This window comes from Pangasianodon hypophthalmus, chromosome 4, assembly GCF_027358585.1.
Source record: "Pangasianodon hypophthalmus isolate fPanHyp1 chromosome 4, fPanHyp1.pri, whole genome shotgun sequence".
Taxonomy (NCBI): Eukaryota; Metazoa; Chordata; class Actinopteri; order Siluriformes; family Pangasiidae; genus Pangasianodon; species Pangasianodon hypophthalmus.
In genome coordinates this window covers 8,336,959-8,364,307 of record NC_069713.1, presented here as the reverse complement: position 1 = coordinate 8,364,307, position 27,349 = coordinate 8,336,959, and the positions used below count along the sequence as shown (strand labels likewise).

Genomic DNA, 27,349 nt, shown 5'->3' with positions numbered 1-27,349 from the left:
GGGTTTGCTTTTGAAAATAGTCAATAGTTTAATACCTCCCGGATGTTTACCCATAGCCTTCCGATTTTACGATTTTATAAATGGATGACATCAGATACGGACAGACCTTTGAGCCAGACCTTTGACAGCACACATTCCTTGGTTTGTGTAGCTTTAACTTTAAGCATTTTTGCACTTAAACACCTTTTGTTCTGGAAATAATTACCGAGTAACCCATCATATAATTTCTAGGTATGCACCTTGGACTTAGGCAACCGTACAAGGAAGCTTTATGAGTTTAGGAGAAGCACCAGTTTACAAAACAATGAAGCAGCATATGTGGAGGGAAAAACAGGAAGAGAAATGTTTTGACAATGTCATAAGAGGTTCAGAACATCATGACCTGCTTTCACTTGTTTGAGAATCTGACAAGCACCAAAGTACAATACCAAAGTTAAAACAAGCCTAACATGAAACCATGTTTTTTTGTTACTGATTACAGTAACTTACAGTTATTGGCATTTAAATTTGAACAAAAATGAATGTACTGAATAAATAACACATACAATAAAAAACTTATAGTGACATTGTACAGTTTTAATTTAATGACTTTTTTTCCTAAAATGTGATCAATATTCTGAAGAAATTCTGGTGCGCCAGCCACAAAATGGCCCAGTTCCAGTTGTAGTTTCAATGATGCATGAAAAAGTTCATTCAGAAATGAACTTCACTCAGAATTTCATTAGGCTATATACAGCTATAAATAGACATTCTGCTTTTTTACTCAGTAACCATTTAATTTTCAACTGTGATTCAATTTTAAATGGAATGCAAATGCAGAGGTGGGAAAAATGATGGTAGATTTACTGAAGGGGAAAGGACATAGGCCGTGAAGAACGAGCTTGTTTCTTGTACTCTTTAATTTTGCTTGGCACTGATTTTATCCAGGTGAACTTTGGCTTGAGAACTCACAAACCTTGGTCTTGTGAGCCAATAGAAAACAAGAAGGCAGGACTGTAGAGCTGCTAATTACCAAGTCATGGTCACACCAAACATTTGCCTTGCTGTTGTCATACTGTTGCTGACTAATTTTCTTTTTTAAAAATATATTTACTGATGTATAAATATCATTTCAACCAAAACATGTTTAACATTTACACTTTTAGCATGGAAACACCCCATTCACCAACACATGCTAGAGTTTTTATTAGCCAAATCAATTCGAAATATATATATAGTATAGTGTTTGGTGTTATGAAACTGATGTAACAAATTAACTTAATAAACAATTACTGATAACTGGTGAGGGTCCATGTCTGCTATAGACAAACGATCTCAGTGTACAGACGTGATCATTAATATTTTTGACACATTATGAGGGTTAAACAAGTACAGGAAGGCCAAAGTTTTTTCAGAATCAAAGAAAGAGAAACAGAAAGAGTAAGTCTTCCATATAGCAAGATGAGAAAGATGAATTTAAAATCCTTGAGTAATTGAGTCTGTAATTTGCATTTGTAGATTATTTGTGCATGCTGTCAGTCACAGTCACTATGGCAGTGCCAGTCAGGATGGCATAACACACCTCAACAAGCAAAGAAAATGAAAAACAACTCAGCCTCGAGGTCAGAATGGGCATCCAGTTCATCACACTGACAGAAATGACATGGGATGTGTTAGACAGAAGCGACGATGCTAAGCAACTGTCAAGTGCTCTAGATCTACAAGAATGTCTGAAGAAGCGCTGGAAAATATGTCAAGTGATTTTCTCCTGAAATGACTTAATTACGTGCCAAAATGTTAGGCCTGTTGCTAAGGCAAATCAAGGGCTTTCAGTATTTTTACTCCTCACGCTGCTTTATGTGTTGGAGCTGCTGTTTTCAGTTTTCCGTGCTCTTAAAACCTAATATTATGGTTCACAGTACAAGAGGGTAACATTAGGTAATATATTTAATACCCTTCAACTCACAGATGCCACCAGTGGGCCAATACATTCCTGCCTCATTATTACATACCTTTTCTATTTTTTTTTATTATAGTTACTGGAAAATTTGCTTTAAGACAAATAATTGAATAATGTTTTTTTAAGTCATTTTTAAATGGACTTAGGCTCTTAGTCTAGAATAGTCTAAATCATGGGTCAGTACACAAGCAGAACAGCAACAAACTGGGATAATCCATAAGCATAACCAGAAGAACAAGCAAGTACCCAAACCAGAAAATATAAAATTAGTACATTAGTGCATTAGGTAAGTTTTTTTTTTTTTAAAGATTAAATTTCTAAAAGTTAGGTGGGTTTGACATTTGAATGATTTTCTTTACTCCTTGAGCCTACTCTTCCGTCACCTCCCATGTTTACGAAGCTCCGTCCCCATGATCTTAGGCGCATCCAAACACAAACCAGCACTCTGAACAGGAAGTTAGTTTTCACCGAATTAATAAACTTTTGCTAAGACCTTTTTATCATGTTCAGGTTATTTGTACAAGGACAGAATAAAAAAAAAAATCAGATATCGTACCTTTAAAAAGCTTATCAATATGCACCAGCCATGTTAGAGGTATGTGAGTGAAACATCAACTCCAACAACCACTGAAGCACTTTATTTATCATAAACTACAAAATATGTAAGCTATGATACTTATTTTACACCAATATGCGGAAACAAAATAACCACAAATATAGCGATAATTCACTGTCCCATTGTCTCATGTCATGTTTTTTTAGGTATAATGGTTTTGCTTGCAGATTTCTACAAACAAAATGTGCTTAGATGAATGAAGATGAATATAGAGAGCTCAGGAGCAAACAAGACTTAACAGTGTGAGCTCTTTGTCGTTTTTTGGGTGGTTTACATCCAGTCTATTGTGCCATCTTCATGAGAGTTTGGCAAAAATGTTTAGTTATTCACCTGCTATGGTGAAGTCTGAGTTGGATTTCCTCATTGTGTCCTTACATTTGTTTATATAATCTTGTGTAGCAAGGATTGTAATTAGTGAGCAGGGAGCTTGCTTGGCTTGGTTGAGAGGGGGTGTGGTTGAGAGGGGGTGTGGTTGAGAGGGGGCGTGGTTGTCGGCTGGGAATTATGGTATCTTTCAAACTAAACCAATAACATTAAATGGTAAATATCTCTCTCAAAACAAAAGGAAATTGCCAGAAATGTAAATCCACCTACTCATGACTGATAATTGAATGCCGGAATTGATAAAACAAATTAAAATGAAAAGCACACTGTTGCTGTTTCTGCTGTCAGTAGCTTGTACAGAAATGCAGATGAATCATGCCGATTGTGGACTGTCTAAAGATGTGATGTGATGCTTGAGGTGAAACGTCCAACGTGAATTTGGCATTAGACTTACAGGCTTGATAAGACTAGAGACAAAGAAACAGCAGGGTATAAACAGACAAACTAATTAAGGGTTGAACACAGAACAGGCGCACACAGTTGAGGAACAAACCAGTTACAGGATGGGGGGCAGAGACAGGACTCGAACCCAATAGAAGTGTTATTAATAGAAGCGTAATGTAATTTAAAACATGGAAAAAACCCTTTTTAGCAAGTGCTCACTAATTCAGTGTGTGTATATACGTGAGCTGTGTGCGTTTATAAATGTGCCATGTTAATGGATTGGAGCAGTAAGAATCTAAATACAGGACTGAAGTGTTACAAAAGGTTCAAAGCTGTTGTAGGAGCTTCGTCTTAGCCCGTGACACAGCCGCCCCGACAATGTCTGCTTTTGTTTTCTCTCTCTCTCTCTCTCTCACACACACACACACACACACACACACACACACACACACACACACACACACACACAAACACTTAACATCAGAACAGTGGATTCGAGCCACATAAGCATAATCTTCAGCCTTTAATCTGGAAGTGCGCACTGTTTGATCTCACACACTCTGCCTTTATGCGTTCCACTCTACTTTCGATTGTAGCTTCAATCAAAGGGGGTGAAGAGCGACTGAGAACACGCAACAACACAGAAAAGAAATACGCTACATGACAGTGTGCGGTACGCTATTTTGTATTTTGTAACATTAGTGGTGAGACAGAAAACCTGGTTAATGAGTGCAAATGAGGGACAGAAAAGAGCAGCTCCGAGATCATAAGTGGGAAACAGTCCATCAGTCGGCTATTTAAAGGAACAGTATTTGTGCCAAATATTTCGGAAAAAACTCTCACCTTTCATGCAGACACTTGTTGCGTGTACGGGACTTTCTGAGAAAGTTAGTGAAGTAGATCGTCTTGGCTGCAGGCTGTAATGAATACTGCACTGAAGGAAAAAGTTCACGTCCTGAAATGCATGTAATCAATGTTTTTCCAATATGTGAAGGACAGAGTACTAACACTCTGCATTTTTCAACCTTTCCTTTTTTTTTTTTAAATTGGAAATCAGAGCTCAAATGTGACGCAAGAGCAATCTGAATCAATGGCAGTAAAACAAACATGAAACAGACCTGAAAGAAAATTAATCTGAGACACTAAAAAATTATATTTATAAAATTACAATTATTCATATTCTTGCCAAAATAAGTTTTTTTTTTAGCTTTTGTTGAAGCCATGAACATGCTTCACATGCATCATTTATCAAGCTGAACTCGACAATGAAACAAATTTTAATTGTAAATCTTCCACAGGAGCATTTAAACAAGAAGCGTGTTATTCATGAAAATTTGTTCGCAGAAATGTCTCTATCCTAGGAAAGCTTGTGTAAATTTACATATCTAGAGGCTGACTAATGTAAATCTTGGACTGATTGCTTTCAAATCGTAAAATCGGCAATAAGTTACTACAGTTTTCTTTATAGTCAGGTTTATTTATGCTGTCAAGTCTAAATCACTTATTTATTTCGATTATGAATTTACATTTACATTTTAGTGCATTTTTTGGCAGACACTCTTATCGAGAGCGACTTACTTTTATACAACTGAGCAGTTGAGGGTTAAGGGCATTGCTCTATGGCTCAGCAGTGGCAGCTTGGTGGTGCTGGATTTGAACTCACGACCTTCTAATCAGAAATCTAATGTTCAATGAATCCAGTGTGAAATTCAGTCATTTCATATAATTGACTCAAAAGAAAGGGATCCAAATTAAATCCATAATTAAAACAAGTCTAGACATTCAATTAGCACAAAAGAAATGGCGTTGCTGATGGACTGCAATGGATGAGCTGCATTACTGCAAGATTTAGTAAATATCTTAATTTTGTTGTTTTCTGCTCTGTGATCTTTGCCTTTTATGGAGTTTTGTGGGTGTCATTAAATGTAAATGTGCTGTGAAAGCACCTAAAACTTAAATAATTTACAGGTTATTTGGCATTTATCAATATATGCACATGAATATGAAGAAAATCTGTGTTACTGAAACTTTTAAAAAACCTGATAAGAATTTTATTTAGTTTGACCTATGAAAAGATTAACATACAAGTTTACTAAAAGCTTGATAAATGAGGTCTTAACACATTTACTGCTTGTCAAACAGCTGAAATATGAAGTTATGTCCCAGGACGTCTCAGTTGACTCAGTTTATCAAAACACTGGATTTGGGGAACAATATTCCCAGTTGGGTGATAAATCGTTTTGTTATCAAGGCTCAGATTCAAAAATCTACAGATCAGCAACAAGTTCATTACATCAGAAGTTCAGCTATTCAAGACAATTCTTAGAATAACCATAAATAGTTATATGCAGAAGCACATACTCATGTTATTAATAGAATAAAGAGTGTAATATCACATAAACTTCAGTAAGATTCTGTCTGGCATTTGAGTTGAAACTGACCACTGGAGGATACTGTATTCTACTGTGGTATTATTATTATTATTAGTAGTATTATTGTTGTTACTATTATTATTAGAAAAAAAAAAGTTCCATCTCCAAAGTCATAGATAAACTTAGCTTTATAAGGTTTTACTTGCTGGCCAGTTATCATCCAGGATGACTATAGTATGAACACAACAAACATTACACAACTTTAAAATGAAGAGATAGAATAGATAGATAGGAGCTAAAATATCTTGTTTAGAAATAACTTAATTTTAAGAAGTGAAATCTCTTCTATGTTACACTTTAAATTAGAGTCAGAAAAATAAAACATTGAAAAGCATACATGGTTATAGTGTGGATTTAATAGGCTCAAAATGTGTGTTTTATTGTATATAGTTATACTGTATATAGTTATACAGTTTTATACACACACACACACACACACACACACACACACATATATATATAATCCAATATTTAATTCCAGTTAGCAAGCAGTATTTGAGCTTACAATGTAATAAGGTTGTATTTGTATTTGTCTTGTTATAGCTCTAATATGTTAAACCAACTCTTAACCCAGATAGAGCCTTATAATATTAAAGTCACAAGTTATCATCCAAACACAGATGTTGCCTATCATCTCACATTTGTGAAATACTTTTATAGTAATGAAGTGTTTTGTGAAACCTTTGGAAATAATGAATCCATGCCAAACATGAGTAATACTGCTTGTGATGAAACATCCCAAAGGATGACAGAATTGTGAAATTACATTTTCCATAACTAGGTGTAGAGAAAGAAATATTGGATTAATATATATAGAGTACCCTTTGTTATTGGCTCTATATAGGACCTTTAAGGTCTAGATTGAAGGATATGATAATGGTACGATTATTGGGGTGAACAATATGACAGTAGTTGTCATGTAACACTGCTTGAAAACAGTGTAAAAAAATACCTTCACTTGTCTGTACTTTAAAAAGTAGGGTACTGGTAGGTGGTAGTTCTCCAATGGTCTTTCCACTCATGGGATAGAGGGGGTTGAATGGATAGCAACAGATGGACAACAGTCAGAAAATGACGTATGTGGTGAATTTACCTGATAAAATGGTAAATAAATAAAGTTTATTTATATACACGGCCAGTGGACCAAATGAATTAGCAACTCAGTGGATATATTGGTGTAGCATAACATTAACACAGGTAACACTGCTGCCTCAAAGCGCCAGTCCCTGATACTGACCACCGGTTACTGACCACATGGGTTTCCTCCAAGTTCTCTGGATTCCTCCCCTCCAAAAATGTGCCAGTTAGTGGACTAGCTACTCTAGATTACCCCTTGGTACAAATGTGTGCATGGCGCCCTGTGATGTACTGGCTTCCCATCCAAGGTCCCGCCTAATGCCTAGTGTTACTGCGATAGACTCCTGGTCCACCATTACCCTGATCAGAATAAAGTTCTTACTGAAGATAAATAAATTAACAGTGCAAAAATGTCAGATTTCCATCTATTGCCAGATTTGCCAAAAAAAAAAATAAAATAAAAATCAAGCCGAGTCCCATGGGCACCATTTTCTAAACACTGGCTACGCATCACACAGCACATGGCATTATAGCACTTTGTGGTCACAACATGTTAAAATCCCAATGCCACACCACTTCTTCAGCTCTAAAAGGTCAGGTAAGCATGATGAATAAGAATGAACAGCCGACACATCTGCAGAGATCCTCAGGTAACACACGGACTCGGCACACAGCAGCTGTGACTCTTTAATATGGTCATTAGGAGGAGCTCTTCTGAGTGAGGGCTCTAATTCAAGAGCTCTTCAATCAAGATCTTGAGATTTTACTTTCCCTTTGTGTGTGTATTTGAGTGTGTTTTATACATACATACACACATACATACTGTAAATATATATATATATATATATATATATATATATATATATATATATATAGACCATGAAAACACGACAGTCCTGCTTAACACTGATTGGGTGATGCATTTTATCCTGTTTACTGCGCCGTTCTCCGACAACGGATTAGCACTTAACCATGCAGATTCAACATTAATTATATTTGGATCTAATCTGGATTGCGTTTGAGCTCATCCTTCGAACGATATGTGATAAGGGTTAGGAAGTATGTTGTTACCACCATGAAGTTGATTATTGTTTTATAAAAGCACATAAGTGTTTTATCCCTCTCATACCACAGCATTTTGACAACGCCGACAGTGTTTTCTTTATTAAAGATTGAAATGTCATACTTTTTATCCACTTATAATTACATTTAATGTTGTTGTTGTCATGAACCCACTTAGGGCACAGAGTTTTTCCCTGCACAGCTCAAAGTTACAGCTGACTTTATGTCTGACTGTTACAAAGTGCTAACACTGGAGACTCCTTTTAAAAATGATAAATAAACATCTCTTCACAGAAAGCTTCACATTATCAGCAATTATATTCATTTTATTAATCTGTGGAGCGTCTACCATAAAAGTCCCTGTGTAAGCTGTGAAGAAATGAGAATGTATGAGAGTGAGCACATTAATGTAAACCAATTATGGCTTTGGTTTTTGTTTCATGCTTATTGACAGTACAGCATGTCTTGAATTGCTCCTCTTGAGTGCACGCCATGTTTCCCAGCGTGACAAGCACTGCTCTCATTTGTTTTGTTTTGACTTCATGTCTTGTGTTTTTGTTTGTTATGGCCATGCACATTTGTTTTGGTTTCTGTCCTGTCTCCATGCCTGTCCTGTCACTGGTTTGTTAGCTGACTGTGCTCAACTCTACCATGTTATTGTGTTCCATATTGATCCATGTACGTTTTCCACATTTGTGATCATGGATTATCCCAGTTTGTGTATCGACCCCTGACATGGACACCAAGTACGATTATTGGATTTGCCCTAATAAACGACACCACGCTGACTATACACACATGGATTGTGCCTTCAAGTAAGAGCCTATAGGTTATAATTTGCATTGTTTTGATTACATCACGGCGAATTTAAAATACTCTGGGAGTGAGGACACCATTTCATTACCTGTATCCTTTGCTGTGTTTTTGACAGCAAGTATTGTTGGAACACACCCCATTATGGAGTGGGGTCTGGCCGAGGGTGACGTAGCAGGCAACAACCAATAAGCGGCATCAATTAATAAGGTTACGATGGCATTTTCACAGACTTTGTTGCCTATACCAGGGACATAGCTGTCATTAAAATATCGATACAACAATACATTGCTATTTAGTTCTACACAATACGTACATCAATACTGATAATGTCAGTCCTTTATTAGCTTATTTATGTAGTCAGCCAGTAGGTGGAAGGCATGACATGCTTCTTTAAAGCCATGAGTCCCTAAATCACTCATATTCACTCCACCCATGTCCTGTGATTGGTGTGTTACATTTTGTGCCCATGTGTTCAATGTTAAGCCTGTTATTCGTTTCATTAGTTTATTCACTCATTGCATTAGAATATCAACAAATTCACTTTTGTCCTAAATATAAGCCCATCAGAAGCTCCTATACACAATCTTTAGCTGAAACAGCTGTTTTTGATGTGGTTTGGTACTAAATCTGGGTTGGATTTGTTTATCTTTAACCCTCATGAGCTGTTCACTACTTGGAAATGGATGCACTCATTAACCCATATTATAATGACACAGTTGTAAAGTTTTATTTTAAAATGGCCAATTATTCCTAAATACATATATTTTATTAGTAATATAGGCTATATTTATGAAAATAAACATATTCCAACCAGAAACAACCAATTCACATGCTTGGCTATGTTCTTGACAGGCAAGACTGTAAATAAGACATGAACGGAAAGTCATAGTGAATAAAATGACCTGTTTATACAGATATTTTAGCATTTCTTTCACCTCGTTACTCTCAGTTTAAAAGATCTGAACATCTCCTCTATAATATAAATATTTGAGTAGTATTGTAACATGTATTTTTACATATCCATTTTATTAGGAACACCTGTACTCCAAAAAACACCAAAAACCTGGTCTTTTTCCAATATTCGTAGCTGTCCAGTTTGGGTGAGTCTGTGCCCATGATAGCCTCAGATTCCTGTTTTTGACTGACAGGAGTGGAACCTGATATGGCCTTCTGCTGTTGTAGCCCATCCACCTTAAGGTTTGATGTGTTGTGCATTCTGAGATGCTTTTCTGCTCACCATGGTTGCAAAGAGTGATTATTTGAGTTTTTCTGTTTGTTTGTTTTTTTTTGTTTTTGTTTTTTTTTTTTTGTCGTATATGAAAATCCCAGAAGATCAGCAGTTTCTGAAATACTCAAACCAGGCCTGCTGGCCCCAACAACGATACAAAGGTCAAAGTCACTGAGATCACATGTTTTTCCCATTGTGATGTTTGATGTGAATATTAACTGAAGCTCTTGACTTATATCTGCATGATTTTATACATTCAGATGCTGCCACGTGATTGGCTGATTGGATAATTGAATGAGGTATACAGGTACCCCTAATAAAATCGACAGTCAGTGTATATTTCAATATTTTTTACTAAGAAAAATTGAGCCAAACTATCATGTTGGAGGTATTATTTATTTATACTATTTATATATTTTATTTTGCCCCAAACTATTAACTAATACATGTTGTATGATTTATACTTCTAAGGTTTTTACAATTTTTCTCTCTTTTTCTGCTCTTGTTTATGATTTAAGGTGTCATACCGGGCGAGGCAAGGGATGACCCGCAGCGCCCTTGCCAAGATGGCTGCCGTATGGGTTCTGGCTTTCCTCCTGTATGGCCCGGCCATCTTGCTGTGGGAGGAGGTGACGGGAGAGAGCCACGTCCCTGAAGACGAGTGCTTTGCTGAGTTTTTCCACACTTGGTACTTCTTGCTATCTGCCTCCACACTCGAGTTCTTTTTCCCCTTCCTGTCTGTGGCTTTCTTCAACCTCAGCATATACCGCAGCATCCGCGAGAGGAGGCTCCGCTACCAGCAGGAATCATGCTTACCCAAGATCCGTAGTATGACATCTCCCAAGCGCGAGAGGCTTCGCTTGGTCTCCTACATCTGCCGCGGGTCTCTCGTGACGAAGAAGAAAAAGCCGGAAACAGAAGGTGATAATTGTTCATCTCCCACAGGACGCACTGACATACGGAGTATACGAAGCACTCAGTGTACGCGCCTGATTCATGACAAGAAGATCGCAAAGTCGTTAGCCGTGATTGTGTGCGTGTTTGCTGTGTGCTGGGCGCCGTACACACTGCTGATGATCATACGCGCTGCCTGCAGGGGTGACTGTGTATCACACCACTGGTACGAAGTGACATTCTGGCTGCTGTGGCTCAACTCTGCCATCAACCCGTTCCTGTATCCTCTGTGCCACAGCAGCTTCCGCAGGGCTTTCACAAAGATCCTGTGCCCCAAGCAGCGGCCCACTGAAGCACCATCAGATAATGCGTCTAACAACCAGAGATAGTCCAGCTCACCCCAATAGTTTTGGACAGACCATGCATTATTTCATCTTTAGTGACTTGTCAGGGTTTGTGGTGGATTCACACCTAGTGACAGTAAATCCACCTCCTGGCATGTTTCTACTAGGCGAGAGGAAACTAGGCAACTCAGATGAAACCCACACAGAGCACCCAAGCCCTGAACCTTTAAAGGACTAACTCTACCTGTTCCTGCACAGTACAGCAAACCCCTTTCTTTAAACCCAAGAACGCCAAATGAGTTAGAAAAGGAGCCAGATATAACTCTTACAGAATATAAAATCATGGACATCTATACATTTTACCGGCTTTATAACCATGAACAGTTTCTACTCTTAGTGGATTTCTAATGACAATCTGCTACAAATTTGAAAGACTTAAAAATTAAAGTCTGCCTACTAAAACATTTAGAGGACTTAAAATTCCAATCATCTAGATTCATACAGGGTTTCAATCTACATTTCTTACAGGCTAATGAACTAATAATCTAAACTATTTAACTCATGTATATACTGTATGTATAAACATTACAAAATGGAATTACCAAATGCTTGTCTACTAGTGTAGCCTTGCTTTTACAGATGTAGTGTCTGAGGTTAATCTGTAACACATATTGTATTATTCTGATCTCACTAGTCAGGTGACGCTAAATTCCCAGAATTCAGTTCTCCACTGTGGGTTGCTTTGGCCCTCATAAAACGAGTCCTGGAAGACACGTCTCACTGCAACTAAACTTTATTCATGTACTTTAGTAGTAAACCATTGCCCATCATCAACATGACACTCATTCTCTTTTACAAGGGCACTTGGTGTTCTCCAAAAAAAAAACAAGCAATTATTATATTATTAGTTATGTCGCTGTTCCAAAGTAATAAGTATGGTGGCCTGCAAGTGCAAAACACATTAACAAACCAAAAATGCAATGGAAAATTTAGAAACACATCAGCATTAACTCATAACAGAAAGAGTAGGCTCTTATTCACATGCTCTTTGCTGACTGGATATGTCATATGACTATCACAAGGAAAAAGAATGACCCTTTGTTCAATTTGCAAAGTTGCTATATATTAACTTACATTAATGCTGTACAAATTTGACAGCATATCTAAAATAACATCATATGAATGCCCTTGATAAACAAAAAATAAGCATGAATTCCTGTTGTGTTTCTGAATTTAATAATGTTTTTATGTTTGTTGTTGTGTTGTCTCATTGGTTGTTGTGTTTTTGATTTGCTGTTGTGTGTTTTTGTTTGTTGTGTTTTCTGATTTCTTCTTTTTTTGATTTGCTTTTGTGTTGTGTTTTTGATTTGCTGTTGTGTGTTTTTGTTTGTTGTGTTTTCTGAGTTCTTCTTTTTTTATTTGCTTTTGTGTTGTTGCATTCTATGATTTACTGTTGTGTTTTCAGGTTCGTTGTTGTGTTTTCTGATTTGGTTTTGTGTGTTTGGGTTTGTTGTGTTTTCTAATTTGCTGCTGTGTGTTTGGGTTTATTGTGTTTTCTGATTTGCTGCTGTGTGTTTGGGTTCGTTGTGTTTTCTGATTTGCTGCTGTGTGTTTGGGTTCATTGTGTTTTCTGATTTGCTGCTGTGTGTTTGGGTTTATTGTGTTTTCTGATTTGCTGCTGTGTGTTTGGGTTTGTTGTGTTTTCTGATTTGCTGCTATGTGTTTGGGTTTGTTGTGTTTTCTGATTTGCTGCTGTGTATCTGACTTACTGTTATGTATTTTTGTTTGCTGCATTTTCTGATTTGCTGTTGTTTTTTGGGTTTGTTGCTGTGTTTCAGGGTTCACTGTTGCATTTCTGATTCGCTGTTGTGTAGATTTGCATGTTGTGTTTTTAGTTTTGTTGTTATGTCTTCCCAGTTGGTGTTGCTTTTTTTTGTTTGTTTGTTTGTTTGTTTTTGGTTTGTTAATGTTTTTTGCACTTATGGACCACTGTAAAATAAGAGTTTCTATGAAAAACATAAAGCAGGCCCAGCATAAAATAATGCATAAGTTACACAGATGTACTGGATATTCACTCTCTGTAAAGTATTTTTGGAAGAAGAGTCCTAAATGTTCTTAACCATATTCTGTGTTTATAACTCCACCTTGTGGTATTGTAATGTTCATGTACTGTACTGACTCTACTTATGCTGAATATATGTCTGGATGTTCTTCTGCTATGTAAACTCTGTTATGCAGTATTATTGTGGAATCAGTGTATTTACTGAATTATTTGTGCTATAAAGTTTTGTGCATTACATTTCACCAGACTTTGACTTTTGAACTTCTTTAGAGCTTTTAAGATAAGAAAAAGAAAGATAAGATAAGATGGACCTTTATTGATCCCCCGTAGGGAAAATTCAAGTTGATGGAGCAGCACAAGTAGGAGGAGCAACATGAAAGAAAAGAAAAGAATTTCCATCAGAATTAGTATAAAATAAAAATAATAGAAATAATAGAAACAATAAAATAGATCACTGTGTATGTACATATGCTAGAATTCTATTTGTATATATACATGTGCAATATCCTTGATATTTATATACATGTGCAATATCTGTGGAATGACAAGTAACTGTTGAGTGTGTGTGTTTGTGAGACTCAGCCAGTCGAGTAGGAGGTACTGGGTATTGCTGAGATAAAATTGGAAGACAGTATAAACGAACAGGATGAATATTATAGGTTGAGTATTGTAATTGCATTTGGTATTGAGTATTTCTGCATGGTTATGTGGGCTTATCTTAACCATTACTTGAAACTGACCATTGTTCAGGGAGTTTGCTGTTCCATATTTAACCCTTACCAAGCTCAATGTCTGTGTCAATCAGTGTCAATTTAGTGTATTGAATTGGCATGAGAGGATAATGGCAGAAAAAGTAGTGTGCAGGAGAAGAAGCCATCACTATAGGTATTCTACTATATGTACTAATACTGGTAATTAGTCTGGCGTGCTGTTTAGTACAGTAGTGAGCAAATTGAGACATAGAAGCATTAACTCAAATGAGAGAATTTGCATATTTGTAATGAAAGTAGTGTGTTTACTCTGATGAAATATTAAATCCACCAAGAAATAAAGGAAAGCCGGAGACTTTTGTACTTTTTGCAGGTTGTTGACCGAATAATATCTGTTTATTCAGCTTAGTGTTAAGTTCAATTTGAAATACCATTACCCAACATAAAAAATCGAGGTACAGATCCAAGGACATGGTGTAAGAATATAGTGTATAATACACCATGCGTGAGGCAGCTAAGATTGTCTTCTGCAATAATGCGTCTTTATTTACTTATTTATTTTAACATTACAGGCTACTGCCCTCTGTTGGTGTGGACAGTTATTTCCTGTCACATATATGTATCAGCTGCTGTCTTTGCTATGTTTGAGTCCATATAGCCAACAGGATCCGAGCGTCAGTCGACCCAGGCTGGGGTTACTTTCTCTGGGCCTGTTCATACTGTTTGTAGTTGGTTATTCTCCTTTACAGACTAGATCTTCATTGACTTGCCTCCTTACTAGTCTTTACATCAAATCATATGACAGCGCTGTTGATTTCTCCGATCTGATTGATCAGAAGGTGTTCATTCATTTTCATGGAATGCAGCTACAAATGACAGGTTTATATTAATGCACTTAGTGGAATACATTATTGTTTCTATAGTAATAGCTCATTCGCTTGTACAGCAGACACTCCACATAAACAAAATCTAATAATAAGGGGTGTTATTTAACAAAGCCAAATGTATAATCATTGCGAGGGTGCCGTTTTCTTTAAAGACCTGTTTAAAATTTATGGAAGGAGTCTCCAATATCAGTGCTTTGTAACAGTCGGTAAGTTTTCAGACACAGGAAAGTCTTCAGGACAGAGAATACTGTGATTCATGGTTTCTTCCTAACAAAGTGAGAGAATGAAGTCAGCTGCTGTGATGTAAGTCAGAGGTACTCAGATTATTTAAAGCAAGGGATCCCTTCCTGAGTAAAAAAATAAATAAATAAATCCTAGGACCCCCTCGTTTTGAACATTAGGGCAAATGTGTACCATAATTTATTTGAGCGGTTCAAGCTTTTTACTCTTGAACTTTCCACTTATCTAGATGTAGATTTGAAACAGTGTGTATCATATTAACAACAGTTCCTGTTTTTATTCCAACTGCAGTTGTATTAAAGTTTTCAAGTGACAATATACAGTCAATTAGCCTTAAAACTATGATAGCTAAAGAGGAATCTATCATTCATTAAAAGGCGTTAATACTGAAAAGGTGACATTTATTGTTTTTAAACTTTCAAAATGGTTCAAAATGAACTTGAATGTTATCTAAAGTCTTAAAATAACCATAAGAGTTTTCATGGATGATTCAGTAGAAGCTAAATTGCCCATATTTATTTGAGGGCCTGGAGTAGCAATCCATTTCTTGCCAGGTCGTGGCTTAATGAGGATCAGGGAGTGGCAAATCAGCCTTAACTGCTTGAGTATTCTGAGAATGATGCAAATTTGCTCATACTTGTGCATATGATTCAGTGCAAGCTATCAGGATTGCCAGAGGATAAGGGTACTTGTATTGGCACACTGATTTAGGGACTTCTAAGAGGTACCATAAGTTACCACAAGAGGTGAATGTAACCATGAATGCTTCAAGAGGAGAACTAGGGATTTCTGTTTTGAACAGAGCTTTTGGTTAAAAGATGGAGTAAAATGGATGTCGATGATGTTGGCACTACAAATAAAAGTCTTCACATTGTTCTTCTTGGCATAGAGTAATAAACAGCCAGTGCCTGAGACATATGAATCATAATCTTGATTTCCTCTTGAACGATGTGACTCCTCAGTAAATTGTTAATGCTCATGAATGCAGCAGCTTTCTGGTGGCAATTTTAATTATTATGTTTTTTACTTAGACTGACAGATAACTGCATTCATTCATCTTCAGTAAGTGCTTTATCCTGGTCTGGGTTGCTGTGGATCTGGAGCCTATGCCAGGAACACTGGGTGTGAGGTGGAAATATATCCTGGATGTGAAACTCAGAAGAGACAGTAGCCCAAGCTAATGTGTCATTGTTGTTAATAAATAAAAAAAATGTTAGTGTTGACAAATTTCTGTGGTATAAGATGAAGAAAACACTTTAGGGTGATAACAGTAACATAGTAAGCCACATCACTCTAATATGTCATACTATATTCTTTACTTGCAGTATATTATTGTGGTAACAGACCTTAAGGGTGATGTTCGTAGGACTACGTGACATCTACATAAGCTGCCATGACCTCTGACCTGACACTACATAAACATATATACAGGCTTATTACAGCGTGTTGTTTTGACATCAAGTTCTGGCCTGAATTAAGTAAGGATGTCATGGCAACTGATGACGAGGCACATGACAGATGGTAATAATGTGACATAACCTACCAAATGAAGTTAGAAAAATGAGCAAAGCTGAGAAATTCCACAAGATGCTTTGTAGTGACTCCTGGTCTTGGATAAGTTATGCAGTATGTTTTCAGGTTGTGATGTACTGTATATTTTTCTAATCTTGAATAAATGGAGTATTCCTGCTTGTAACATTTTTATGAATATTTATGGGAAATCCATGACACTGGCTCTTAATTGAAGTGAAGTGAGTTTAATTTGACTGTTTATGATGGTTTTTGTTGTTTTTGTTGTTGAGGGTGTTTTTTTCTTACATTAATATCAATGAAATTACACTGTAATGTAACATTATGTACAGTTTCTGTGACCACAGTGAGGTTTCATGATGACAGTCGAGAAAACATCATAACACATAACACATCTGTTTGACTTTATGACAGATAACGTCTTAGAAGGTTAGAATAAACCTTTATAAATATTTATGTAGTGTTATATCAGTTGTCAGGAAGGGCTTATGTACAATGGGGTCGAAAAATCTGAGACCACATTGAAAATCTGGGATTTTTTTTTTTTAATTAGAAATAAACAGAAGGTTTTAGAATTCTGCTGAAATATTTACAACAAAGAAAGTAAATGTTCAATATGTTGAATATATAATATTCAAGATTCTGCACTATTTCTAGGTCACTATTTAAATGTATGCAAAAGTGTGATATTGACCATGTTAACTGCTTTGTACAAAAGGTCAGATTTTCCTCATGATTAATCTCTTCTATTGAAGCATGTGTTCAGAAGACACTCTGATGGATTTGATCTAAAGTGGATCATAAGGTTTCGCACAAACTTGTGGAGTCCATGCCAGCACGAGTGCACACTGTCATTAAAGCAACAAAGAGGACATACCAAATACTAAGAAACTCATTTAAATATTTCAAAGATTCTACTCAAGTTGTTGTCAATAATATAATTTGAAATGAAAACTGTTGTATTAAATTAGAAAAGGATGCAAAATAGAAGCATTTTCACTAGTGCTCTCAGACCTTTGGACCCCACTGTAGGTTTCATGTAGCTCTAGCTTTATAATACGCCATCATTAAGTAAAATGGTACTATTACAATTTAATTATGATTAAGTACAGGAAGTGGTCAGGTGAAGTATAATATTATAACAAATCTATACCGTGAACATTTAGCAGATTTATACGTTTAACATTGCGATTGGAATGAAAACAAAAATACAACCAGTTAAGCAAACATATATTTGAGATGCACGTGTTTATTTTATATGAATCAACTGTTAATTAATCATGAACTTAGCTTGTAAAGACCAGGTACAATGAGAATCCTTACTGTGTAGACATATTAGGTGTCTCAGGCTCCATTTTTATCATCTTTTGACACCAAAATCATCCTCATCAATCAGCTTAAGCATTGCCTTGTGTGTTAAATGAGGTTAGAACTCAACACTTTGCACTTTTGTGGCTCTCCAGGCCTGAACTAGAGCCTCACAAAACCCCTGACCTGACCTCTACCTTCACTCCTATTTGTTTTGCTGCACTACCAGGTTTTGTCCACTAGAAGTCACTGTTCATCTTCCTGTTCGAATTGTTTACTGTAGCACCATCTCTCACACATGGACACACATTGTGTGGTGTCACATTGCTGTAATCTTTATAACTGTTATCAGCCTTGAGCATGTCTTCAACATGACCTTGAGCTGTTTAACAGATATTATCGACAACTTTGCAAATACAACAGCGAGCTCTCGGACCATTTTTGTCTGACTTGCAAATGGAAATCTTTTATTTTATTTTTTTATAGGAAGAAATTTATATTATTCTACCTGTAATGTTCAACAGAGTCATTTTATGTGTCATTCTGACTTGTGCATCCTTTCACTTTATACGTCTATCTGTAAAGTCTAGGTAAATTCTCAAATCTCATAATACTTCTCTTAAATTGTATTTATTCTTACAAGTGAATTATTTGTGTAGCTTATTGTAGACTTTTAAAGCTTACAACTTTCACAGAGCACACTGAAAGTTTCAGTTTGAAAAGCTCTTTTTAATTTAACAATCGAGATGAGAACGTTACATTACTGTTTAATATTTTTCACTCACACAATGTTCTTACAGAAAAGTCATATGAAAGGTACAACATATGATTTTAGACACAGGTTATGTTTCACACACTTTCACACGTAGGGCATAGTTTTATTTCCACCTGATTCAATTATGTTTCATGTAATTTATTTCTAAGTCATATACGTAGGTCATCTCTTTTTATTTTCTGATGTGATTTATTTTCGCATGTAGTGTATGTGTGTGTGCATGTGTGTTTTATTTTCAGGGATTTTTTCATGATTCATTTCTTATGGGATTTTTTTCACATGATTCATTTTTCACATGATTCATTTTTCACATGATTCTTTTTCACGTGATTCATTTAAAAGGATTCATTTAATTAAGTGTTTTTTCATTTGTTTGAATTTGTGAATTTGTTTTCATATATGCTTTCTTTTCACTCGATTCATTAATTTCTCACTTTCTGTGATTTTTCACATATAGAGCACATCTTATTTTCAGATGTGATTTTTTTTCAAATGTAGTGTTTTTTTTATTATTCATCTGAAATGTGATTTTCTTTCACATCATTTTCACACGCAATTATTTTTTCACATGATCTATTTATTTTCAGATGTAAATTTTTCACCTGTAAGGCATGTAGTTTTATTTTTCATATGTGATTTTCTCACATGATTAATTCAGTTCCATTTATTCTAACATATTATGCACATCATCGCATGTGAAGCACGTATGATCACATATGAAATGTGTGATATTTTTTTTCCCATGAAGTTTGCCACATGGGTAACAGCTCTATGAGTAACTATACAAACTAAATGTCGATTCAGCGTCTCACACACAGATTTTTTAAAAAAAATACTGACAACCATGATCACATCTGAATCTCCATCACCAGACAATAAGCAGAGATCGGACATCATTAACTGCTGATGTAGATGCTCTGATTGGTTTTTGGGGATTTTGTTCTGACACACAGGTTTTTCAGATGTTCCTCCTGATTATAGATGTGATTATAGCTATATTAGCTGCATTAACTCCTCCATGCTGACCTCCAACCAATCATTAGTGGATATAAGTGGCCACTTCCTGGTGATCGATCCTACTAACATATTTAGCTGGACAATCCTTAGCTAATTCTGAATCCTCAAACCATCTTTAAGTCCATGCTGCTAAGTAGAACAGTCCTAGTGCATTGTGGGTCACCATTTACTACATAGTACCTGATTATTTATCTTTTCCTTTCTATAAGTAATATTTTATCAAATAATTTGTCTTGCAAATTCTAAGCAACCAGACGTTATGAGCAAAAGAGCTTCAGGCAAACACACACAGTGATGGATTTATTAATTACTATCTGTGATGATTTATTAATTATTATCTAATCTCATACTATCTTCAAGCATTCTTTTTAATTCCTGCTGTTTTTTTCTTCTTTTTGTTCAGGGTTATGTGGAGTTTTATCCTGGAATCATGGACTTTTTTTTTTTTACTTTAAGCCTATTCATTCATTCATTCATTTATTTATTTAAGAAGCAAACACTAAATGCATAGTGTATTATATATGTACGTATTAAAATGTGCCAGTAGTGGCTGTGCTTGCTCAGTGGTTAAGGTTTGGGGCTTTTAGCCCATCCAAACCCTGCCACTAAATCTGCCACTCTTTGACCTTTAACCCTCACCTGCATAATCGTGTCCTGTCTCAACTGTAAGCTGCTTTTGATTAAACCGTCAGCCAAATTAACACCTAAATTAATTCATTAATTCACATGAAATTAGTGTATCGTCATTGCCGCCTCACACCTCCAGTGTTCCTGGTTCGATCCTGAGCTCGGGTGACTGTCTGTGTTGAGTTTCTGTGCATGTTCTCCTTGAGTCTATGTGGGTTTCTTCTGGGTTCTCCAGTTTCCTCCTAAAAACATACAGGTGCTTGCATTGACTACTCTAAATTACCATTGTCTGAATGTGTGTGTTCTTGGTACTGAGTGATGGAAGCAATGGCATCCCATTTACAGTGTATTAACTCCTCACATCCAGTGTTCCTGGGATAATCTCCAGATCCACTGTTACCCTGACTGGCATAAAGCACTTACTGAGAATGAATGAATGAATGGTGTATCAGTAAAAATAATACAATGTGCAATATATTTGTCTTATATGAAATAAACATAGCAGACTACTTGTATTGAATGCACTCAGGCATCAGTGTTCTCATTTGCACAGACAATCTTTATTTTTAACAATCAATGTAATAATCGGAAATTTAGGTGAACTGTGTGCTTTAAATTAAACTGCTTCTTCTTTTTTTTTTTTTAAGTATGTTACTTCATGAATATTACAGTATATCTGATTTTAAAACAAAAACAGATTTCAACTTTTGGAATACAGTTTTCAGTAGTTTTGGGATGGAGACTTGGCAACCTCGCTCGTATGTACAGTATGTACAACGGTGTGCATTTGCACATTCATTTATTGCACATTTGTGCAATGTTCATCTAGGTATATCAGGTTCTGTGTTTGCGTGTGTGTGTGTGTGTGTGTGTGTGTGTGTGTGTTTGTTTTTAAAAACTATTTTAACCCTTTAACCTCTCAGCTTACTCATGTAAAAGCATGCAGTAGCTATGCTTCAAAAACAAAAACAAAAACAAAACAAAACAAAAAAAAGACATTTTAACAAGTTAATATCTTGGATATAGTCAAAGCTAGCTAGTTAGTACTATTACTATACTATTTACTATATTAGTTATTACTATACTATAGAATAAACTAAAGACAAGATTATTAAACCTATTTCTCGACATTCTTACTCATTTCAAGCTTGAAATAGTCTTGCTCTATTGGCAGAAAATTTTGCTAATTTCAAGCATTTATTTTTAGAAAGAAGCAAAATGGTCTATTCCATCTACAATAGGAAAATGTAACGCTTGAAATTAGTTTAAAAAAAATATGTTAGAAATATGTTTAACAATCTTATACTTGGGTTGCTGTAAACTTATAATAGGAAATACTAAATGAATTTGACTATACTCAAGATATTTGCTGTTGATGTCATTTTTTTGCAGTAGGAACTACAGTAAAGCTAAATATCTCTATTTATGAGAGTGAGGAACGTAAGTTTTAGGGATTTTAGGAGGTTAATACATTCTTTACCCCTCGTTTAGATGACCCTCATGGACAGGACCCCAGAAATATGCTGCAGATTAGATTGGGTACACTTGACACTTCATGTTCCACAGATGTAGCCAGTGTTGCTACACCACACATCCTTAACAAAATGACTCTCATATGTGTGTGTGTGTGTGTGTGATCCCGCGAGGGCTGTCTGGAGCCTTGACCCCTTCTGGTGCACACCTGTGCCCTCAAAGTTTATGGAACCCATTAACCGAGAAGTAAAACACAGCAGTAACGAAGGAGAAACTAGGTCTAAACATCCCTTCAAGTGCTGCAGTCCAACACATCATTTTGTTTCTGTATTTTTTCTGTCTGTAAGAAGTCAAGCTCAGAGACAGCAAAGAGCTGAAGACCTCCTGGTAGGATGCTAGCTGAGTCGAGGTTTCGGTTAGTGTGAGCAAAAACTGCTGGGCTGCTCATTCCCTCAGCCATCAGCAAGCTGAAACTAAAATCGATAGCTTCAGTACAAACCCACACGCTTCATGTAGGCATGTATGACCCTGAGCAAACACCGGCAGCAGTCGAACACGTGTGTGAGCTTTTCTTTCACCTCGTCCTGTGGGATTTTGAATTTGTGTATAAAGAAAGCAGAATGGAAATATGAGAGAATTGGAAGAAAAAAAAAACAGTCTTTGGAGGTTTAAAAGTTGGTATATAGAGGGATAGAAGTTTTTTCCTTGAAATGAGGTAGTAAATATGTCATCATTCAGTTTCAACATGACTGTGTGTGTTTGGCTGATGTACTTTTGATGATGTCATCATGCTGCTCCATGTCAGAATACTCACCTGAAATTAATAATTTAATTAATTAAACAATTGATTATTGCTAATTCATTATTAATTAATACAAAATGTCATGTGAATATAAATTAATCAATAAAGCAATTACTTAAATTACTGTTTGTTTACTTACTTAAATTGCAAGAGCCAGGGATCCCTCTGAGGACGGACGGACAGACGGACGGACAAACGGACGGATAGATAGATAGATAGATAGATAGATAGATAGATAGATAGATAGATAGATAGATAGATATCTGCTTTGTATATGCTTTGTAAAAAGAAAATCAGGGATGCCTCTGACCCTCTTCTGCCCCCAGACATGGTATGTAGACACAGCTCTACATAAATATACTCAGTTGCTCTCCATCTTCATCACGCCTCTCTTCTCCCTATATGTGCTTCCAAACTTAAATACCTCCAGAGGAATCCTCTCGGGACGGGTTCCAGCACTTTTCAGTTAAACAATTATGTTTTCTCATCAAGGGGTCCAATGCTGAGAGTCACCCTCATTTCATCTGGCAAATTAGAGTCACTTCAGCTTTAGGAGCCTGAGAGTTCATGCCGAGCGAATAGTGCAGAGTGGCCGCTTCGCGACGAGGTGTAATGAGATGCAAACGAGAATGCAAAGACAATTGAAAAGTGCTAATATGCTCAGTAAGGCAAAGTTCAGCATCTCAGTCAGCTGGATTGAAAGTGTTAGTGCGGAGGAGGAGGAGTAGGGATCGAGGAGACACACTGGTTTACTAATGTTTCAGAGGGTGCCAGTTAGTAATCACAACATACTCTGTTATTCAAGTATGCAGCTATAATGAAACTAAAATGGAGGGCAGTAAGATTTACACCCTTAGTTTAGATGATCATTGTAGCTGTAGCTTTTGAGTGTTGAGTGCACTTATTCTAATATGTTATTGTTTCTATAGTAACAGATAATTCTCTATGGTGGACGCTATTATTTGACAAAGCGAAATGTATAATTATTGACATGGTGTAGTTATCTGTGAGGAGACCTTTATATGGCATTTTTGGAAGGAGTCTTCAGTGTCAGTGCTTTGTAACACTCAGAGGTAAAGCTGTTCCTTTGTGATTTCCTGGGAACATGACAAACTGTATTTTTTGTCTTATCTACATCAAGAGAGAGAAAAACAGATGCTGGTAAATGAATGGCTGCTTATAGCTGTTACATAACAACAACTAACTTGTTTCGCAGAACATTTTAAGTAACTGTAAATGGATAAAAAGTATGACATGGTGTTCTTCAATAAATAAAAAAATAATTGTTGGCAAACTGCTGTGGTAAAAGAGGAATAAAACACTTTGGGATGCACTGTTACAGGAAAATGATCGACTTCAGGTTGGGAACAGTGACTCCGCTTTGAGTCAGGTGCATCACACCACCCTGTTATTGATTATTGTACTATAACAACATGTCTCCAAGTGTTTTATTTGTTATTTATGATTCAGGGATGGCAAGGGTTGATACCAGCATGCTGGAAGGACTGGTGAAGCCTTGCTGAAAAAGTCTACCAGTCCCTGAGGAAGACAGAAGGAACACCCCCTGCTGAGCAGCGTCTCTCAGCTGCTGAAGTGGGCAGTTGCTTTGCCATCGACTCGGATGGTACACAGCACAGCTGGGAATCAATCCCAGTCAGAAAACCTAGTGTGTTTAGTGTTTAGTGTTTCGACTTCACACAGTCTCACTTTTCCAGTTTCTTCATTACAAGAGATTTGCTGTCTACCGCTTTTTCCTTTTCAAGGCTGACAGATAAAACCTATTATTGTTTACACAGAGTGTGTATTCATTAGTCTTTTTATGACACATGAGCACAGAACGTTCAGATTTATCCACGATCGTTAATGTGGCAGTGTTTGAGTTAGTGTTTGGTATAGCAATACGTTCACCTGCGGTTTAATCCCACCACTCTGTCCCATCCACACTGCTGCGTATTCGAGAATCTTTGCTTCGTTGTAATAACGGTCTTTTCTAATGACGTTCCCCTAGAGGGTCCCCGGGAAGCGTCTCGACAAAAAGTGATAATTACATGAAATATACATAGAAAATAAAAGGAGTGTGTTTACATAACACATCCCATAAATATCTGACTGGGAAGACATTGTTCTCCGGCTCCTTTTAAGCCCATCTCCCAGGGACGCCATTTTAATGACATGATGGTTTAAAGAGATGCCTCTCCGCTTCGCTCCATATTTAATTAACTTCTCCTTTTCTTTGCCGGAAAAAAGGGGGAATAAAGAGACAAACACTCGATAGCTCTGAGACAATAACAAATAACTGGGAAGAACAAGTGCAGGGAGAGGGGGTGAGAGGGGGACCACGGGGTGAGACCTTGTCACGCTTTTGTGAGCTGTTTACAATGCACAATAAGCAAGAGGATGGGGAGAGAGAGAGAGAGAGAGAGAGAGAGAGAGAGAGAGAGAGAGAGACAGACCCATTTACCAAGCAACCTATGCAAGAACATAGTAGCAGATAAAACTAATACAGTAGATAGAGACAGAGATGGAGAGACCTAAAGACTAAGCAGAGTAAGAGACAAAGAGCGAGAGGGAGAGAGTAACAGAGTACAGATAAAGTCTTATGAGAAGAGGGAATTCTCATAAGCACGCGAGAGAAAAGAAAAGAGGTGGAAGGGAAGGAGAGAAAGAGACAGCGGAAGAGAGGGAGACATGTGGCATTCCCGTGAGACTGCTTTCTGCAGTATTGCCTGCTTCTCCACTACGCAGGAGGGAAAGAGCGAGAGATGACACACTACCATTAGAGAGAGTTAAAGTAACCTGGCATGCCTGCTCTGGCTGAGAAAAACGACAAGAAAATTAAAGAACCTTACTAATGTTTTAGGGGGGAAAAAGCCAAATGGGCCTTTTTTCTCATGGACAGTTTTCATTTTTCTGTTTCTGATGGGTACAATTGAATTAAAACAAACAAACAAAAAACCTCTCTAGTATTATCAGTCAAGTAAAAAGGTAAGGAAAAAATATGTGAAAATGTATTTTCAACATTATCTGAATATATATATATATATACATAGTATATGAGAATGCAGGATTTTTTTAAATCTATACAGTATAGTGAGAATTTTTATATGTATATTAAACAGGAGAATGCTGCTTAGGAACCCCAAAGATTCAACAACAGTGCGATATCCATTATATATGTTGAATATGATACTTATATATAGAATGTTATGTAAAAAACTCTGAATGCTGAATTTCTTAAAACAGAACAAGAACCCGATCCCATATGAAGTTAGTACAAATTCAAATAAGCAAATGTGTTGCAGTTAGATTTCTTGCAATTTCACATGAAAAAAGTTATGAGAAAAGGTATAAAAGCTAACTCTATCCTCTAACCCTAAAAAAAAAAAAAGAAATCTTAACTTTTAATATGAAATGCTTATTGCAAATTGGTCACATTTTGCATTCAGCAAGGTCCAATTGGAAAGCAGTCTCCTAGGTAAGCAGTATTTTTAGATAGCATTAGCATGCTCTGGAGATAAAGAAGTCCTCTGAGGTAACTTATTTTGGTAAAATCTGAAGGCAACATTGCATGTCATTCTCATAAATTTGTTAACCAGACTAGAGTTCTTTAAAAGTTTGAGAAACACTAGTGAGGCGTAACATGTAGTTAACATAGCTAACATTTGTTTGGTGTTAAACAGTTATGCTAGTCATTTGTGCTTGTTATCATGGGTCATAGTTAAGGTGAGCTAGCTAGCTAGCTAACATGAAGTGACTTCACGGCTTATGTAGCAAGTTTATTTGGGTAACTTATAGTTAGCTTTTAACAGCTAGCTAGCTGTTATTCAGTGAACACTAGTCCGGTTGTCTTTTTAATGTATAAAATGTAAAGAAGAATGACGCTAAATAGTGCCTGTCAGGCTTTCCTATTATGTTAAAATGTGGCTCAGTGACGATGTGGCTCCTAAGACAACTGCCTTAAGAATGGAATAATAACAAGGCTGTTTTTAAAATTCAGTTCAGCTGAACTGAATTTCATTTGTGCGAGTGCGATTGAATTCAGGTGTTGTCACGAAGCAGCTTTACTGAAATCTGGGTCTAAATCTAGAGTGCTAATGAGCAAGCCAAAGGAAAATTTTCTTCAGACAGCATAAGGAAAACATCTTGTTAGGAACCTACAGATGGAACCTACTCTATTTTAGGTGATGCTAGATAGTCAGATTTTAATAATTACACTATAACCGGCATACAGAGTAAAGTCAAAAGTATGGAACGTGTTTTTAAATATATAGCATTAGATATGATATTAAATCAGACATGTTTAGGTGGACTGAAATAGATTTTAATTCTGTACAGTTTACACCACTGAAGTGTATAAGCCAAACTAGATTTCCATTCACCTGGTTCCTGTTCATTATAATGTATTATAAACACACTAATTTGATTCTACCACTAATCAAGGACGCTTGTGGATCAGTTATTCAAATCTACCCATACTGCAGGCTTCCTTACTTTATAAGCAGATCTACAAGATATAATTTCAGGTTTCGGGTGCCTACAGACAGATCTGTCTTTACTAAAATAAGTCAATGCATTGGAGTCTAACTAATTCAAAGCCTCATAATTAGTTGAAATTGAGTTGGGAAATGGCTAAATTACCTGTCTGATTGGGGTCATCTGTCTTTTTTGTTTCCCTCTCATTAAGTCTACTGTGTTTGGAAATATTTGAGGCTACAGTGATGAGTTTACACATTTTGGATGAG

General features: G+C 36.4%; 1 protein-coding gene across 1 annotated transcript in view; it reads left to right on the top strand.

The window, feature by feature from the left end:
• The window catches only part of LOC113526521 (histamine H3 receptor), a 31,717-nt gene extending 18,237 nt beyond the window's left edge, over positions 1-13,480 (top strand). The window contains exon 3 of the mRNA XM_026913631.3: positions 10,457-13,480. Within this exon, the coding sequence (XP_026769432.2) occupies positions 10,457-11,221 (765 nt within the window). The 3' untranslated portion in view covers positions 11,222-13,480. The remainder of the gene's footprint in view (positions 1-10,456) is intronic.
• Positions 13,481-27,349: the final 13,869 nt, after the last annotated feature.